The sequence below is a fragment of the Phaenicophaeus curvirostris genome, chromosome 10 (assembly GCF_032191515.1).
Source record: "Phaenicophaeus curvirostris isolate KB17595 chromosome 10, BPBGC_Pcur_1.0, whole genome shotgun sequence".
In the NCBI taxonomy this organism is placed as follows: Eukaryota; Metazoa; Chordata; class Aves; order Cuculiformes; family Cuculidae; genus Phaenicophaeus; species Phaenicophaeus curvirostris.
The window spans coordinates 3390528-3409320 of NC_091401.1; the positions used below are offsets into that span (position 1 = coordinate 3390528).

The 18793-nt window shown below is 42.6% G+C and overlaps 1 protein-coding gene across 1 annotated transcript in view; it reads right to left on the minus strand.

Annotated features, from left to right (window-relative positions):
- Positions 1-18793, minus strand: part of ARHGEF4 (Rho guanine nucleotide exchange factor 4) — a 115526-nt gene that overhangs the window by 31789 nt on the left and 64944 nt on the right. Inside the window, exon 4 of the mRNA XM_069864971.1 lies at positions 12061-12200. Coding sequence (XP_069721072.1) covers positions 12061-12200 — 140 coding nt within the window. The remainder of the gene's footprint in view (positions 1-12060; positions 12201-18793) is intronic.

Sequence of the window (18793 nt, forward strand, 5' to 3'; positions counted from 1 at the left end):
CAGTTTCTAAGTTTAAAGATGCTGCAAAGCTTGTCTCTACCCTAAATGCAGAACAAGGGGTATAATGTGTAGGATACGATCTCATGCTCTTAGTGCAGCTTCAAGACTTGATAAACAGAACTTCACATAAGGAGCAAACTACTGGAATCCACAGGCTGCCCAGGCTCCCAGGTGGTTTTGAGTTTTTGGCCTTCATTCACTTAATGGCTTTGAAAAACCAGTTCTCCCCATCATACACACCACAGCACAATACTTGGATCCACTAAGCTTGCAGACTTCAATTTAATGACAAGTGTTTCAAGTCCACAGTTGACTCTCATCCTTGCATTGTTTAATTCTTGGGCGTTTGGCAAATCTTGTTTGGTTTTGAAGGCTTTTCACAAACAGACTGAGCTTGGGCATAAGCCACTGAACAGTATTTGGGAGGCATGTGAATCTTCAGGAGATTGTAATCATGCTATGAATAAGGAGCACGATCACATGTCCTGCTTTGAAACCTGCACAGCAGCTATCATCTTCTGTAGTCACTTAATTAGAATGACAAGAAACTGATAAACTCCAGCTTGTCCCACTAAGACATACACTGGTGAGCCAAGCTGGCAGAGGTGGGCTGGTGGTGCCACAGGATGCCGGGACATTTCTAAAATTCATGATGATGCAATTCTCCAGTAATCTCCTGAAATCTTTGCCACTCATGAACATACTTGAGAATTTGAAGGTGAAAGCACAGAAAGTTTCATCTGAAAGGGGGAAGTAATTTACTTCTTGGACATGGCTCTGAGACTGCTTGGAAGGAGAAGTTGGCAGGAAGTTGATACCAAGATGAAAAGGCAGAAAATAAGATGCAAAATTGTAATGGAGGGTGTGTTTTTGCCTAACTTTGTTGGAGCTGTCTCTAAGAAACATCCTGAGCCACAGCCACGTTCCTTTGCTTTTCTGATGTACAGACCTAAGACCCCTCCTGCACTGCATTGCCTGGGCACGCAGAACTATCTTGTGTACATCTTGGAGCATTGCACAATCAAATCAATGCTAAGTTGCAGTCACCCCTTTGACCCCACAGTGAGTAAGCGGGCAGGAGTAGAAACTGGTCTCAACAAGGACAAAGCGGCTAAGTGACTCTAGCTGTGACCTAGCTTTTGTTGTCACCCTCACACAACAAATCCCCTCAAATAATACTTCACAGAGTCCATGCATGGGGGAGTTACTTCCATGGTAACTCAAAACGTTGGTGGGGGGTGAGGGGTGGGGGTAGGAATGGGCTCTTCAGCTCCTCCACAGGCTGCTAAACACCACGTAGCTTTTTTCTGTGACAGGAATAAAGCCTCGCTATTATTCTTCACTGATGCTTCTGTGGTAGGTGGCATCAGCGAGAAATGAAATAACTGAAGGTTTTACCTTGTGGCTTGTAATAGGGTGGGATTTAGTTTGCATAGCTATCACTGAGGGAGCACATTTCAAGTCAATGCTGCATAATCTTCACTGGAATATAACCTGCAATTGTAATAATTTACTTCCAATCCTCGTAAGAGGCATCCTCAGTCAGGATCACACCAAGGGAACAACACTGCCATTTAAACCGTGCAAGCAGGGAGTGCAGAGCAACCTTGAAAACCTGATTGCACACAAAGCTGTGCTGCAGTTGGAGGAGCTGGTCAATGACCAGTTATTCAAGAAAAAACAGACTGATATCAGATAAAGCAGAAACAGAAAGACACTCCTTTACTTTTCATTAAAATGATGCTGGTTATTGTCCAGCCCTTACTCATCACCTTGCCTGTATGCACAGTAAATGGGCCTAAGCTTTTCAAAACTGGTTTGGATGTCAGCTTTAGGAGGCCACGAGCATACAAACAAATCCACTCCTCTGCCAGGCAAGACTATTTCAATATCATAGCAGCTGAAGAGGAGATTGAAAGACACATGTCCATGTATCATGTGCAGGCATATCCATCAAAAGGAATATGACCAGCAAGGCAAGGGAGGGGATTCTGCCCCTCTACTCTGCTCTCGTGAGACCACAACTGGAGTCCTGCATTAAGGTCTGGAGTCCTCAGCACAGGAAAGATGTAGATCTAATGGAGTAAGTCCAGAGGAGGCCACAGAAATGATCTGAAAGCTGGAGCACCTCTATCATACACCTCCCATACGAAGACAGGCTGAGAGAGGAGGGATTGTCCAGCCTGGAGAAGAGAAGGCTCTGGGGAGACCTTATGGCAGCCTTCCAGAACTAAAAGAGGCTACAGAAAAGCTGGAGGGTGGCTCTTTATCAGGGAGTGCAATGACAGGATGAAGGGGAACAGTTTTCAGCTGAAAGAGGGGAAATTTAAATGAGATCTTAGGAAGAAATGTTTTCCTGTGAGGGTGGAGAGGCCCTGGCCCAGGTTGCCCAAAGAAGTCATGGCTGCCCCATCCCTGGAGCTGTTCAAGGCCAGGCTGGATGGGGCTTGGATCACCCTAATCCAGTGGGAGGTGTCCCTGCCCATGGCAGGGGGTTTGGAACTGGATAAGCTTTAAGGTCACTTCCAACCCAAACCATTCCATTATTCACAGAAATCCAGGATGGGGGCAGCCAGTTGGGTTTCACCTCAAGAGCATCAGTGAGATGCTGTGTGTGGCTCCATGTTGTACCTGCTCTGTCACCTTTGAACCAGGGAGCTGGGAACAGAAATAACATCTCAGTCCTCTGTAGCTTCTAGGGAGATTTGAGAGACAAAAAGGAAAAAAGGTCTGATGCAAACAGTGCTTTCAGAGCCGTGCTTGAATGTCTGGAGCCAAACCATAAACATCAGCCAAAGAATGGAATCTGTTCACGGAGGAACAAAAAAAATTGGGTTGCGTGAAAAGGGCTGGGCTTAATTTGTTCTTAAATGTTCAGTAGTTATCTGTGTGTTACCTGATTTGACCAGACTTTCTGTCTGCTCTAAGATGACACACAATGCAATTCAATTTCTCTTAAAGACAAGAACTCATTAGTATTGTAGGCACAAATAAACCGTGCTCTAACAATCACTCTTACCAGATTATTTATCAACATCCTCTCTCAAGTGAGATTAAAAGTGTGCAAAACAGGCAAAGGCAGGAGAAGAAGAGCTAGAATTGAGCCTGGATCAAGCCTATCTGATATTCGGAGACATAATTTTGCCCCATCCCCACCACCTCATTCTCTGCACAAGGCAAAGAGCAGGGACACACCTGGCAGTCAGCTCCGTGGTGTGTTTGCCTGCTCTTTTGAAGAGAGCTTTGCATACCATGCAAACACAGCATGGAGTAGGCAAATACTAACTTCTTTGCAAGTTTTCCTAAGATATTCCTAAATAGGGTATCTTCTGAGGTAACCTTACTCTCTCTTATTACACCAGTGAAACCACGGACACAAATAATCAACTTCCTTGTCCCTCTCGTTGGCATCGCTGGCTGTCTGGATGCTCTGTATACAGAGCGACAGAGGAAGAGAATGCATTCAGCACACGCAGAAACCTTCAAACAGTTCAACAACCAAAGCAACAAATTTCACTTGAATCCATATAACTGGGTTTTTCCTCCTTTAGCCTTTCTCGGATGCAAAAATCATGAAAATATTTCTGCCTTTGTCATAACACAGAGCTGTTGAAGAGCTTTTTTTAAATTGGGTCATGAAAATACTTCTACCCAATAACACTGGGGTGATGAAACCATTTAGAAAGGCATCTTTCAAAGAAGAATCCAGGCTCTGAGTGGATGTTCAATGGACAAATTTCTACTCAGTTTTCAGTTCAGCAACAAGGACTGAGAATGAAATTGTGAGAGGGGGAAGCATTGCTACCGGTAAACCAATCCATGAAAACCAAGTTTCCTCAGCTCCAAAATATCACACTTTGCACAGCATCCAAACTAAGCGACTCTTCTCCCTGTTATGCATTGAAGTACCCTCAGTATCGGCTGCAGATAACACCTCCCAAAAGGATGCCATTCACTACTGAGCCTTGGCCAGAAAACATCAGAACAAACACAGCTCCTTAAACTGCATATAATTGCGTATTTCTAAAATCAAAAGCAGTCTGTCAAAGGCCCACAACTTGCTTTGAATTTTACAGTATGTAACACTGTGTTACTAGAGCACAGTTACTCCCACACTGCATGTTTCTCTAGCGAGTGCTGCATGGTTTGAGCCCACGCAGCTTTTACAGTCAGAACATCCCTGGCCAGTTTACTCATGTAATATGGCCAAAAGGTTCTGAGTTGTTCTCTTACTTGAGAACTAAGATTCACAGGATAATTGTCAATTGAATGAAAACAGGCCTGACTGTTTGCAAAGCACATAGATCACTGCACGGACACATTTATACACAGCAAGGAAAGCAGCTGTTGGATAGCCTGCCCCCAACAACAACAGAGATGGAATCTGCTTAGCAACCAATTTTTCACTTTCAGACTCTACTAAAGCTAGAAAATCTCCCAAGTTCTCTTAAAGCAAGTTTTATTTTCAAGAAGAGCAACAATGACTATTAACATGTTTGAAACATCTGGGAATTATTGTTACAGCCTAGAGCTCTGGTGTCAGAGGAACCGTATTGCTACTGTGCAAAACCAAGACCTTCAGTCCATGTTGGATAGCTCAAGCAGCCTGCTTTCTTATGGGTGGACTCAATCTGGTGGGTCTCTTCCAACCTGGTTATTCTATGATTCTTTTCACAAAAACAATTGGCACGAACACTGTGGTGTCTGTGATTATAGATAACACCAGCTAGAACTAGGATTGAAAAGGATAACCCCCCCAACACCTTTCTAGGTCGCTGTTCTCACAACTGCACCTGCACCTCAACCCAAAACTTCAAGAAAGAAGCTGAACTTGATGTTCAGCTGGGGTAAAGCAGCACAGCCGTACTCCTATTCTCAGGGCTCCTGACCACGCTCCACACAGATCTGCCTAACAAATATTTGCCGCGTGGAGGTGTGCCAGTCAGTCCCATCCTGCGAGGGACAAAGGCTGCTCTGTTTGGCTGCCTCTGGGGCACGTGTGCGTTTGAGTGTAGGGGTAGCGGGGTTAATGCAAGCAATATTGCCTCATTCTGCTGCAAGGAGCAGGCGTATGACTGGTCTGCACTGCACTAGTGGCTCTCCCAGGGCATGCCGAGGACATGAGGAAGGGTTGGCCCCAAGTGCCCTAGAGGGAGGGGGAATCTTTCCATGAGCCTCAGGAAAAGCAGGGTTGGCACTTCAACAGCTTGGTTGTTCTCCCTGGTCCTTCTTCCCTCTACAGCTCCCACAGTTTTATCTGCTTTTATTGAGCAGTAATATAAAACTGCAAGGAACATGCCAGCGCCTTCACTGCATTAAAGCGTTGCTGAACTTGCTGCTAACTCTGCCTCCAGTTTACTGAGTGTAGGACAAGGGGTCTTGGTCACAGGACGGGGCTGAAGCTGACAGAGAAGATCCTTTGAGGGATTAACAGTGCTCTCTGAGGGGCCAGAAGAGTCAGGAGGGATTTTATTTTTCCACCGGGGGGTTCAAACATCTTCTAAGGATTAGGAAAAAAAAAGAAAACTTTGCAGAGAGGAGCTGCTCTAAATCAGGATTTGGAGAGATGAGAACGAATCCAAGAAATGTTCTGATATCAAACCCATGCAGAGAGGAACCTGAGGCACAAGAATGGTATAAAACCAGATATATTCACTTCTCTATCTCTATGCAAACACTTCAACCTGGAATAATCTCCACACTCTAACCTTTACCCAGCATTCCTACTCTCTTGCATTCCTTCTTTACCCCTTTCAGCAAATGTTTGTACTCCAATATCCACTTTGTTATTGTGCTGTTATACATCACAGTATATACTTGAACAAGCAAACTGGGGCATGGACATCCCCTAAATTATTTTTAAAATAAAGACATTGGTAGAGTGAATTGTAACAGCAAGATTTGGCAAAACAAACATGTCTTTGCACACTGTCAGACTACCATTTTGAGCAGGAATAACTGCAGTTTAATTTATGCTGCAGTTCTGGAGTAAAATCTTAGAAGTGGTGCAAATATTGCAGTGCTTGTAATGCTCTTTCTCTCAGAGAAGAGCAGTGGAGAGTTAGGTACCTAAGCAAGGACCCCTGAAAGCCAAACAAAGAACTCCCAAGGATGGCTAGTGAGATACATTAAGAACAAGGGGGAGCTGCATCTCTGCATCAGACAGAGGGCAGGTTTGAAAGCAAGGCTTTACGGAAGAATGGTGAAATCACTCATCTTCCCCTGCTCACAGGTTATCTTCGGCTGTTGTTGCACAGATCCTGATTGAGCACCCTGGCTCCACAATCAGGTCCTGCAGGCAACACTGGTTGAAGGATGGCAGATTAGAGAGCCTGTGATGAGGTCAATGTGAGATGCCTCAGCAGAAAGGGACCATCAGGACTTCAGAGGAATCGCGCCTGCCTGCCACACTAACTCAAATGCAGCAGAGAAAGGATCTGAAGGCATCAGTGGTGCCATGGTAGGTGGCCCTCATGTGGTAGAAGTGGCAGGCAGGAAGCCAAGACCTTCTGCACGTGTAACCCTTAGCCCTACAGGACACAATGCCACCAGTGCGGGTTAAAAGGAGCCTTTTAATGGGGTGTCAAAGTATCAGAAGTTTGTTGTGGCCTTCACCACAAAGAGACAGCCACTTTTTGTGATTAGCATTGTAGACAGGCAATGCTTTAAGTGATGAGGACTGTCATAGTTCTAGGAATCCACAGATACACTGGATAAAATACAAGCAGACTTGGAGATGATTTGGCACAGGAAACCTCAGGAGCTGAAACATCATTGGAACATTTTTTTCTCCAAGGGGAAAACTGGGGAACCTGCCTCCTCCCTACACCCCAGTAACCGGGATCATATTTAATGCCGGCAAACAACAGACATTTTTAAGAGTCCTCTGATACTTGGAGCTATCATTAACAAGTGTTAACAGAAGCTGTTAGACCCTTTACAACTTCACAGCTGGCAGGGCTGATGTAAGAATTCCAGAGCCATCATGCTGTCTCCAGTTATTTCCTTTGAGTGACGTATTTAGGTCTGGTTTATAGCCTCAGATGAAAGCTTGGGCAGCACCTTCCCCCTTTAATGACATCAGTGGGGGGACACACACACATCCTTGCCCACAATGAGGTGAAACTGAGAAGCTATCTCTCCTGTTCTGCTTCCTCAGTTTGGCTCCTAGAAGGAGGAGTTTGATCCATTCCGAAACCGCCCCTACAGCCTAGTCATTCCCTCATGCGTGTCCACAGCCACTTCCATAGTAACAACTCACAAGTTTTGTTTAGGAGCTAGAACTGTGACAGCTCAAAGAACTAAGTGAATCCTGGGGTTTTTATGATTGTTCCTAATGAGTATCATGTTAATAGGGTTATTGAGAGAAAGTGTGGGTCTATCAAAATTTATACAATTTATTGAAACGCTTCTCCATGGATTGCACTCCTGCTGGTGGTCTGTGTATATGCTATAGACCTCAGCATACCTACCATGGTAGCTATTGATCTGTGCCACACACGTATACATGGGAACAAGCATTTGGATCGCTAAGGGTTCATGGCTGCAAGTGTGAACGCTTATCCCATTTCTCCTACCTTTCCAAAAAACCCCAACATCCACTTGTAAGATAGTCTTTCCTCAAGTGAGGATAATTCACAGTGCTGAGTGAGCTGCACTGGCTTCCATCACCCTCTCACCATCTTCAGCCTGCTCAGGGATGATGCCTTGCCCAGGGGATGACCAAGACCTTTCAAGGCTGAAAAGGGCATGAGAAAGTGGCTCAGAGCAGCCACAGCTGCCTGTGGTAGAAAGGAGAAATATGGCTCTCGTGATCCCTGGGACTACTTAGCTCCTCATCCAGAGGCCTGATGAGACATAATTGCTATAGAGTATTTGAATGTACTGATGCGCTTTAAATCTATAGCAAAAGGCCCTCTGAAATGCCCTTTGAAGCTTGTAGACCTGAGAACTGTAAAAACTAAAAACATCAGTCAGTAAGAAGTTAAACATTTGACTTCATACTCTGAATGTTCACATCTGAGCCCTCTACAAAGTTGCACAAGCACTTGGGACCAAAAACTCAGATCCAGTAAAGATTTGTGTCCACTGGGGAGCATTATTTCCTGCCCTTGACAACACTGAGCTTTATACAGTGCTTTGCAAACAAATCATAATTGCTGCTTCTGGACCACAGCCGTCAACCTCGGTTGTGGAAAGACGTAAGACAAAAAAGTGGGAATCAAGCCCTCTGGAAAATAAGGGGGGGTGAGGGTGGTAGGGAATGTCTTTGTTAACTGTTTTCTATTTGCTTTAGTATCAGTTGGGAGAGCTGTATACTGACATGACTATGTGAAAGTGGTAATAAATCTTCTCTCCCAGATTACACAGGAATGTTATATATTGCTTCCATACAATCAATAATTTTAATTCTGTTTTCAGTCTGGCAATCTGTTGAGAACACAGCTCTTTCAACCACTTCTGTACGCTTTTTAAAAGAGGGGTTGACAGCATTTCACAACACTATTTTAAATTCTTTCTCACTTTGGAAATGTGTCCTCATATAGTACACAAGAAATTCCTATTAATTGGAATGTAGATAATCTGAAAAATGCTATCAAGGCTATTATTCCTGTTTAACAAAATAAAAATATGTCGTCCTGATTTCATTCTATTAACATTTTATGAGTTTGGGGATTTTCTGTGGTTTATTTGTTGGGGTTTTTTTTTAATTATTTTTTAATTAATTATTATTTTAAACGAAATGGCTTACGTGCCTGTGTTCTTCAAAATTGGCTGTGCTTGAAGGAGCACTGAGTGAGCACAGAAGAACTTCCCAGAGGAAAGTGTTTAACACAAGAGCAACTCTTCAGAGACTTGACAGCCCCAGTTGTGCACTGCTCAGGAGGACAAGGAGAGGGCTGCTACAAAATCTGCCACTTTGGAACGTGGCAGATGTATCGTGTGTGTTACTTCCTGAACATTCTTCTGTCTGAATTCCTATCTTAAATCAGAAACATGTATGTTGGAACCAATTAGCTTAATTGCATCTTGTCAACAAGCACTGGTTAGCGCAAACATCTGTAGCGCATTATGATATTGTTGCTTTAAATATAAGGCGATAGCATTACATATCTTAGATAAAATCCTGGCCTGCTGAAGCCAATGAGTCGTGCGTTCCCTCAGGAACAAGACTTCACATTCCAAATTCCAAACATATCAAATATAGAGCCATAAGAGATAAGGAAAAAATAAGGAGGCTCACCGTTATCTCCCAAACAGTTAGTGCTTTGATTTCACAAGATGGGGACAGCGCGGCTCCCATAGGGTTGCAGGGGGCTAAACACTCTGCATGTTGAACTGCAATAGCGTTTCTTTCAAAGCACAGAACCATACGGACCCTACACAGCAGGACAGACCAAACTCTTTGTATACATCAGGTATTTCCAAGCAAACAAGTCTAAGCCTGCTCACCCAGGCCAATTAGTTGATAAGCAGTATAGTTTTCCTCGTTATCAGTATGACGACTCGAGAGCTGGGCAGGCAGGCTTTTTATATTCTTAATCCTTCATGCTCTCAGCTTTAGCCCACATACAACACAATGCGCAAAGCTTGAAACCATGTCTGCCCTACACATAATATTTCTGTGCTGGAAGGAAAGAAGCGTAATACGTTTGCAGTATAGGTAAAATGTGGCAAGAGAAAAATCTAATTATGCTGTGGGAGGTTACAAGATACAAGGAGAGGACCTTTATCTGGAACAAACACAAAGTAAACTCCGCCAAGTACAATCTAAACACAAAAATCTCTTTTTGAAAGTATCAAGAATGCTTTTGAAAGAATGTCAAACAGATGCCCCAAGAAAATGACTTCCCCTGCCTCTTTTCTCATCCCAAACCCTTATTATTACTTTTTGATTGATTTTTGTTGGCTCTTATCCACTTTCATGCTGATCTTCTTAGGTGGGCTCTATACAACCTTCCCAGCTTTCTTTTATCCCTCTAGTCTTCTTGCCAATAAATTATTCTACTTTCATGAAAGGTTTCTTTTTTATTTCATAACCATTTTCTCTTGATCCAAAATGAGCTAAAACTCAGTGGTTGGGCTTTTTGTTTTTTAATGCAACACTTGGTCTGCCAAATGCCTGAAGAATGTATTTCATCCTTCTCTGTTTATTTGAAAGCTGCATCTTCCAAGAAGGCTAAGAATAATGTGCATCTTCCAAGAAGGCTAAGAATAATGTGGTTACCATAGTTTCCTTATCCACAACCAATAAAATGCAATTTGGAATACAATAAAACAAAGACAAGACTACTCACAAGATGTGACCAAATGAATGGACATCGATATCTTCAACCTGCATCACTCCTCACGCTGCTACAGAAAATACTCAAGCCCAATCAGTATCCAGCTTCTGGTACAGCAGTGAAGATGAAGATAAGCCTCTTTGATTGCCAGCTATTCGAGATATTTCAATTCCAACACTGAAGATGTCTGTTCATGGAAAATCCCTACCTCTCACAGATTTAGTATCTCACCACAGAGATTTTGCATTTTAATGTTCTCTCTTGTTCCAGGAAGTGATTGTATAGGAAAGCATTTTGCTAAGGCTCAGTGAAGCTAAATGATGGATTAATTACCCATAGGAACCAGTTGACAAAGTAAATAATGTACTGCCTGTTCTTACAGTTTTGTTGGCCCCTGAGTTGGCAAGCTTCTAGGGAACAAGCCAAAAATAATCTTTTTTATTCCAGTCAACTGGCCAACAAACCCCCACATGTGCTTCAAAGACTATACAAATTACACCTGCCTTGGACACATCCATTTGCTTTCCTGATTAGAAGTTAAATGATGGATTTTTACTCTAATAAAATGCATTTTTCTTAGAAGAAAAACAATTGTTCTCAGTAATAATGAAAGAGAAAACCACAACGTGCCTGATGGATGTACAGACCCACTGTCAAGTTAATCTTTTTTCCTGATTTTAAAGAGTTGTAAAGATTTCCTTTAAAAAAGTAAGATACTTTGTGTTTTCTTCCTCACCCCAGGCACCCAGAGCTGGAGCAAGGGATTCTGAGCACTAGGAGCAGGAAAACTACTACAAGAGCATTTGATGGTTTTGTTTTTGAAGAAAAGTTCTTTATCACTTTGTAGCTTTCTGGACCTTTTGCACCATCACTGTATATATAAAACTTACAGGCACAGAGCCCTCATCAACATCGAATCAGTTATATTTTAGCCATACAAAAACATAATACATCTTTTATTCTTGTGAAGTCATGTAATGGTAAAAAAGCATAGGGAAGGGAGAAGGAAGGCGTAAAAGTGCAAGAGGTCACACATGTAGTGAATGTGCTCCACTCTTCCAATGAAAAATCTTACTAGTTCACCTCATGGAGAAACCATTCTGTAACAGGGTGCCGGTTCTAACGCATCAGACAAAGCCATTTTGTTTTTGCAGAAAAAACATCTTAAATCCTGCTGATCAATTGCTCATTGCATGGGTTAAACTAAGAAGTAAATTTTAAATTGCTGACCTTGAGTTAATCCGTGGCAGCCCTAGGAAAGAAAATATCTCAAAGCACTGACTAAGAAGGTGTGTCTTTCACACCAATAGAGTGAATTTACTGGGGAATAGGAAGAAGCACTGACTGAGCCTACAGTAAACTTTGCTCCCTTCTCATCTACGAATAAAGAAGTACGTAGACCAGTTTTGGTTTTTTTCAACACTGCCAATGTGCCTTCAGTACACCCCATTTCAAGTCTCACACCCCATCAGGCTGCTCATTAGTGGTTTTAAACTTCCTGTCCAAAAACACCTAAGAGGAGAGTTACCTGCTCATGACCTGCAGCTCTGCATTACCTTATGTCATTGTTTTCAACTGCTAGGGGCAGCACCTTGATGGAGCACCCTGACCAGGCTCCGTCATTTCCCAGTTGGAAGAGTTACCCACAGTAAGTGACATTTGAAGCCCCATCCACTTTGCCTTTATTGGTTTGGTTGTTGACTGCTTTTATTGTTCACAACAAGAACCAGCATCCTTCCTTTTCCTGCCTGTGAGAAACCGAGCAGCACAATACCTCATTGATGGCAAGCTGCTCTCCACCTCCCCCGGGGTGGCCGTAACGGTGGTTGGAGCTCCGGAAGTCCTCATACAGGTCCTCTTCGCTTCCAACATCATCTGTCAGAGCTGTCTTATCCAGTGCCCCATCAGTGATCACTGAAACAACAAAAAGAACAAACTGGTAAGGACCACAAGATCCTCAGCAGCACTGCATTGATTCTATGAGCTTGGGTGGGGTGAGGAACACTATAGCATAGCATAAAGAGAAAAGGGCAAGTACAATACATAGGCAATTTCAGCACAAAATTCCAGCCTAGTGCATGCCCATTTTTCAGAGCATTTTTCTCCATTCATGTTTTGTTACCATAAATGATTGTCTTTTTCTAGACTGAGAAGCATTATTTTTAATAAAATCAACAACTGCTACACGTTGCAAAGAAAATAGTAGAGTAAAAAAACTGTGAAAGCTCTGAAAAATGTGCAGAGTGAAGATGATGCAAACATGATTTCATTACAATTTTGCCATGCTGACCAGAAACTTGACTAGGTTACGAGTTCACGTCTGCCAATTTATGCCTCAATGATGACGATTTACCAAACGCTATCAGACCAATGAAGCTCTCATACTTCAGGAAAAACCTTCCCCTTTATTTAATGAACCCTTTTTATTGCCTAAAAGGGTGTCAGCTACAGAAGTGTCCATTATGACCTCAGACGGTTGCACTTTGCTTAGCATAGCCTGCATAAGTTATAGATAATTGAGGATTAGTGACCTGTAGCTAGAGCGAGCATTGCAGTCTCAAGATATAAGCGTCGGCCTGAGAGAAATTAAAAAGACAGTATTTATACTCCTTGGACAGAAGGAAACAGGACTTCGTCTGAGCTCACTTTCCTAAGGTGTCCTCAAGGTGTTAGCAAACACACTTCAGTGGTGTGTGGATCAATTCATCCATCTCACACCTGTGTTGCCTACTGAGCACAAACTTTCTGGTCTCAAGATCTGTGAAAAATGCTAATAACTAAAGAAAACATTTGCTGACGTATCCATCTGGATTAGCAACTGCTAGGACAACAGTTTCCATGACAAAGAAGTGGGCTTCACAAAGATTTCTATGCATGAAACAAGTAGCGAACAGAAACAGGATGAAGAGAACAACAGCAGACATCAAAATGACCGGTGCACGAGCCATTTTTGAACTAAATACTCGATTCTTTCTATGTTTTATTTATTTTGAATTCAATAAGTGCACAATAAGCATAGCAAAGACATAGTCATTGTCTAAACTTGGAACTCTACTGAATATTGGTGGTAGTTCATGACGTGGAGGTGAATGTGAGCCTATGATTAAAGCAGAATTTTCTGTGGAAGTATTTAGCTACCCAGCCATTCATTTTTAAGTGACGTTTTACAAAAAATCAAGCATTCTCATAGCTTTGCTCTGACATGTTGTATCATTATATAGAAGAGTTTATTTATAAAATACATGCCAGTGGTATGGATTGTATATAAACCAGTTTTGGGGCTAAACATAGTTCGTTAATATAAACCTTAAAATCGGCTGGTATGCCACTGGCATTATAATCTTATGCAGAATCACCATGGTTTGTACTTAAATATATTGATTTATTGAAGGCATTAAATTATCACTTTTTGCTCATATAGTGTCTAAAAAACTTTTGTCTGACAGTAATGAACAACTTGCAGTGTATTAATACAGCAACAAAACCAAAGTAGAGATGATTTTCAAAAACAAATAAAAGTAAATAATTTGTAAGAAGGGAGTTAGCAGCCATTTAATTCAAAACTTTGCAATCCTCTGATCTTATTCTTTTCCCTTATTTTATGCATGGCTTCATTGCTTTTCCTGATGCATCTTCTGCTATTTTCACTGCTAAAAGTAATTTTCAGTTTGAAAAACATTCATTGACATCTTTAAAGCTTTTGGGTTTTTCTCCCTCATTTTCCTATTTGTTCTCTGATCTGCGCTTAGATGAAAATGCAAAAGCTCCAGGGAGGTATTTATCTGTATTACTTAAAATGCTCTATACCTCTCGTAAGTGCCTTGAAAGCTGTGTTGGCTTTTACTATAGATCTGTTTTTCTTCTCTGATATTACCAAGCTCATCAATTTTCTGCAGTTTCAAAACCTGCTAGTGCATTTTGGATTAGTTTTCCTGGCAGAAAAGTCCTCATGGATGTATTTCACCAAAACCCACAGTTTGCAGTCATACAGGAGTTCTCAATCCTTGAGGAAGAATGACCCAAGGTGGCCATTATACATTTTCCCAAACTGACTAATGTTCCACAGAAGAATAAAACTAAAAATAAGAATTTGCTCGGAAACACCTTACGTGAGAGCATGATTACAAATAATAAACTGCTAGTCTGGAGCGGTGACCCAATGCACTAGAAAACCATCGAGGAAGCAGAGATTGAAGCCTTTTAATGTAGGTAGAGACTCAACACGCACAGCATAAACTAGGTCAAGTAGAAAAGAAGCAAGCACCATACAACAATCTCTAAAGACAACTTAGCAGAGACTGCTGAAATAGTCTATCAGTTTCCTCAAGAGCACAGTAGCAGTTGGACAGGCAGCTATGAAGCTGCGGAGTAGTTGACTGGGATGCCTCATTCCCACCCCTAAAAGTGCTCATCTTCATTTAACTCTGAAACCCACTGGTACGGTCACAGCTGCCTTCTCTGTGTTTCTCTAAAACCACTGGTCTGTGCAGTCCCTGGCAATCAGGCAGCACACCGAGGAGCATCATATGTCAAAAATAACACCAAGCATCCAATAAGTTCAAGCAGAATTCTCCATATTTTATATGCTAAATGTCATTAAATATGGCAACAAATCCTATAGACAGGAACTCCGAGAGGGGTTGTCACCAACACATAGTACTGCAACCTTCTGCACAAGTGTTAAAACTCTGCTTTATGCTGTTGTTAGTCCAAGCTCAAGCTCAGGATTTACGTCGTTGAAGCATAAAAGCAATAGTAGCTCATGAAAGAATGCTGCACAAATCCTCTTTTATTTCTCTGAATAGAGAATAAGGTGTCGAGAGCCGGGCTCCATGAAGAAATATCTTGATGATGCGGAGCAGCAAAAGTCATATAAAAAATGGCACTGAAAACAGCAAGCAGCACAGGTGGTCAGCATTCAAGTGCCTGAGCAGATAGCAATGAAACAGGCTACAGTAAAGGACAACCACAAAACCAAAAGGGAAAGCATCAAATAAAGCTTGATCAGAACCGTCCAGACGAAGAAGGTCTGCGTGTTGCTCATCTAACTGGTAGGAAACCAAAAGAAGCTGGAATTAGAGGACCTACTGAAGGTCACAGGCTAAAAACGAATATTCACTGTAGTCCAGAGTTCAGTTAAGACTAGTGTCACTTAGTACAGGCAACATTGCTTGCTGAAAAATCCTACCCTCTCCCTGGAGAAACACAGAATGGTTTCCTCAGAGCAGCTGGGCACTGCAGCCCCAGAGCTAGCCCAACCTCTTAACAGAAATCTCTCAAAATCAGGCAGGTTTATCTCTCAGCTGGAATAAATCCCAGCAGTTCCCCACTGGCAAGGAGCTCCAGACATGTGCCTGGGTCAGAAGCTTGAACAATATGACCCAGGACTGATTGGAAATAGGCTAGAGGCAGTTCTCCCAAAATTTGAGTTATCTGTTTTCACTTGACTTACAGCATACAGCTTTTGGGTGAAGGCTGGGACAGCAATGCATGATGATTCCAGACAGCTTTGAAATCCAAGAGCATCCAGAGTTTATTAAATGTACATTGCATTAATGACAAAGGGAACAACTTCTGTGTATTTGAAGCATATCTCTTTCAAGTGTGCTTTTCCAGTACCGCATCCACTCATTTATTTTGTCTGTCTAGCGTTTACATTTAAAATAATTCACCGAAATAGCAGTAGGAGCCTGATTTACACTCACAGAGCAAATTAATTCAGAGCTAACAACATCATTCCCTCTGCCTCACTGAGCAGAGGCTGCAGTGGTTGTGTGCAGTGCCCACAGGAAAGTGCATTACAGCTGGAGAAGGGATTAGTTTAAGAGATTTAAGATGACAGACAAACAAAAGGGATGTGTGGGGTGGGGAAACCAAACCCAGGCGACATCGCCCAGGTGAAAAGGGCCCCTCCACCCTCCTCTCCATCCACTCTGAATTGCTAAGCCCTCACCTCCCTTTCAAACAGCTGCCACAGTGGTGCTGCAGTCTCCGTCAGTCCTGTTCTGAATTATGTGCTTCATTTATCAGCTGCTTGATATACAGAGGTCCCTATGCAGCTGCCACAGTAAAATCCATCAGAGTGATGTCATCCCACTTCTGCCCCAGCAGTGCAATTCCACAGCTCTTTACTGCGCTGATGGACCCTCTCACGTGATTCTGCTTATGGTTGTGGGCCAGTTTAACAGGAAGAAGGAAGCCTGGTGGAGAATTAGCAACAAGGGAGCCGTGACCAGTTAGTATCAGCTTCATGAGGAGGAAAAACACCAACAACAATCTGCAAAAAAACCGACTAATAACCAAGGACTTGGGCCTGCAAAGCCGAGCCTTGGAGAGCTAAGGTCCTCCTGATGAGATTTCTGAGCAGGAAATGCAACTGTGTTCAGTGGATCCTTGAGGGAAAAAAACCCCACACAGAACAGGGAGGAGAAGCAGAAAATATTTAAGTAGAGAAAGCAAGCTTTATTGCCTCCGTTTTAAAGGCACGTTAAGAAGGGAAAGGTTTCCATGCAGAAAAAATTAGATTAGCATTTTGGTATAATGCCACAAACAGAACTGCTGCTGTGAATGAAACCAGTTCCTAATTAGATGAGGCAAAGAGCAAATCCATGCTCCAAATCAAAAAGGACACCGATCTTCAACGGAAAGCTGAGTGCAGGTCCTCCGTGGGTCTGCTGGGCGCATCACCCAGGGTAACATTCATCAGCAATAATGGACTGAGCCACCCACTCAGGTTTCAAGAGTTTCTAAATCCCAGTTAGAATCTAACTGACTCGCAGGGAGGCTTAAGGGAGTTCTTGGCTCTCTCGGGTAGCAGAGATAATTATGGGGAAGAGAGATGTGGATTATGAATGGCTCTGCAGCTCTGACTCCCACGTTAGCACTTGCTACGCGCTTGCATCTTGATCCGCTTTGCCTTGACAGACACATAACAGAACTGCCCCTAGTTCCTGCCTTGCTTGTTAAGTGATGTTACGAGTGGGAGAAAAGAGGGGGAGCAGTTTAAGTAGATTTGAAGAAGAGTGGAAACAATGGGAAAACCAGATAGGAAATCACAGAAATGTACTTTCTTTATCCGAAGCCTGATCCTTTGTTGAAAATCTCTCTGTTGTGCTGCATACAAACTATTAATTCTCTGGCTGTGCTCCCATCGCAGCCACTGACTTGGGGAAAAAACAGGCATGTCCTCCTATTCTACATATTTGTTGTTTATTTGCTCAGGTCTGATTACTCATCCATACCAACCTGTTGGGTCTCATTTTTCAGACCGATGTCTTTGGAAATGTTATTTACTTTACGTTTGGGCAATGTTTAATGTGATGGGGTCAATTCTAGTTTAGTCCTTTAAGCCCTATCACAATCTAAACATTAAACCAATCGTAGCAATCAGAACTAGCAGACAAATCCCTTCTAGCACCCAGGCACATTCTTTACTGTATCCCCAGTAGGATGTACTACTTGGAATACCTGGCAGGTCATTTTCTGCCCCAGCAAGTCTTACTCATTGATGTGGATGCTATTTAAAAGAGTTGGCAGGGAGTGAGGGGAGAAGACGAAGGCATCCATCACAACGTTTCAAAAGTTTCCTTTGTGGAAGACTAAAACGGTTGCATTTCTTATTTCTAACAGGTAATGAACACTGACATTCCAAACTCATGCTGAATTTTTACCTGTCCATTTAACACTGCTGCTTAGCACTGTGCCTGCAATGCCTTGAAGTAAAATTCAAACGCAGACCGAACTCCCTTCCCTTGAAATGGAAAACAACAACAACAAAGCTGCCCCTCCATGAAACAACTGCCTCCCAAAATGCTGACAGGCTGCTAGTTGGGAAACAACATCTCTGACACTGTCTAGTAGAGCACAATCAGAATCAATTCAGATCAGTGGTAGTCTTGGCTGGGCTTTGAGCTCAGCTGCAAAGATGGTAATGTCTGTGTCTCCACATCCACACATTCTTACCCAAAAGCATAACAACAGCTGAGGAAATGCGAGCAAATGAGCCAGGAAATCGGAACGATAGTTATTTACAGTGGACACCACTGACTTCAGCAAACACAGGAGGTAAAAGCAACAAAGACTGTTAGTGCAGCTGACAGGTCTGACAAATGTGAATTTGAAAGGGCTTTGTCAATAACATTTCAGGTATTTTTTTAAATTTATTTTTAGGAGAGCATCTGCTCCAGTCTTCCAACCCAGGTTGGAAGATCAGCAGTCTGGAAAAAAAAAGACACACTGTTTTCTTAAAAGATTATTCCCACAGATTCTCCTATATGATCTCAACACCCACACCTACTTTAGTGCACAGTTATGTCATTCTTACAGGTCACCTTTGGGCTTCTCTCATCTTTTACTTGCACAAGAATGTGAAACTTGCCTGTGGGAACATGCAAACGAAGAAGCCACACTATCTTACTGCTCCTGAGCCTTACTGCTCTGCTGTTATTTAGTCTGAGTTCATCTGAACAAAAGCCCTGGTTCATGTTCAAACAAACTGTTTAGTCCTA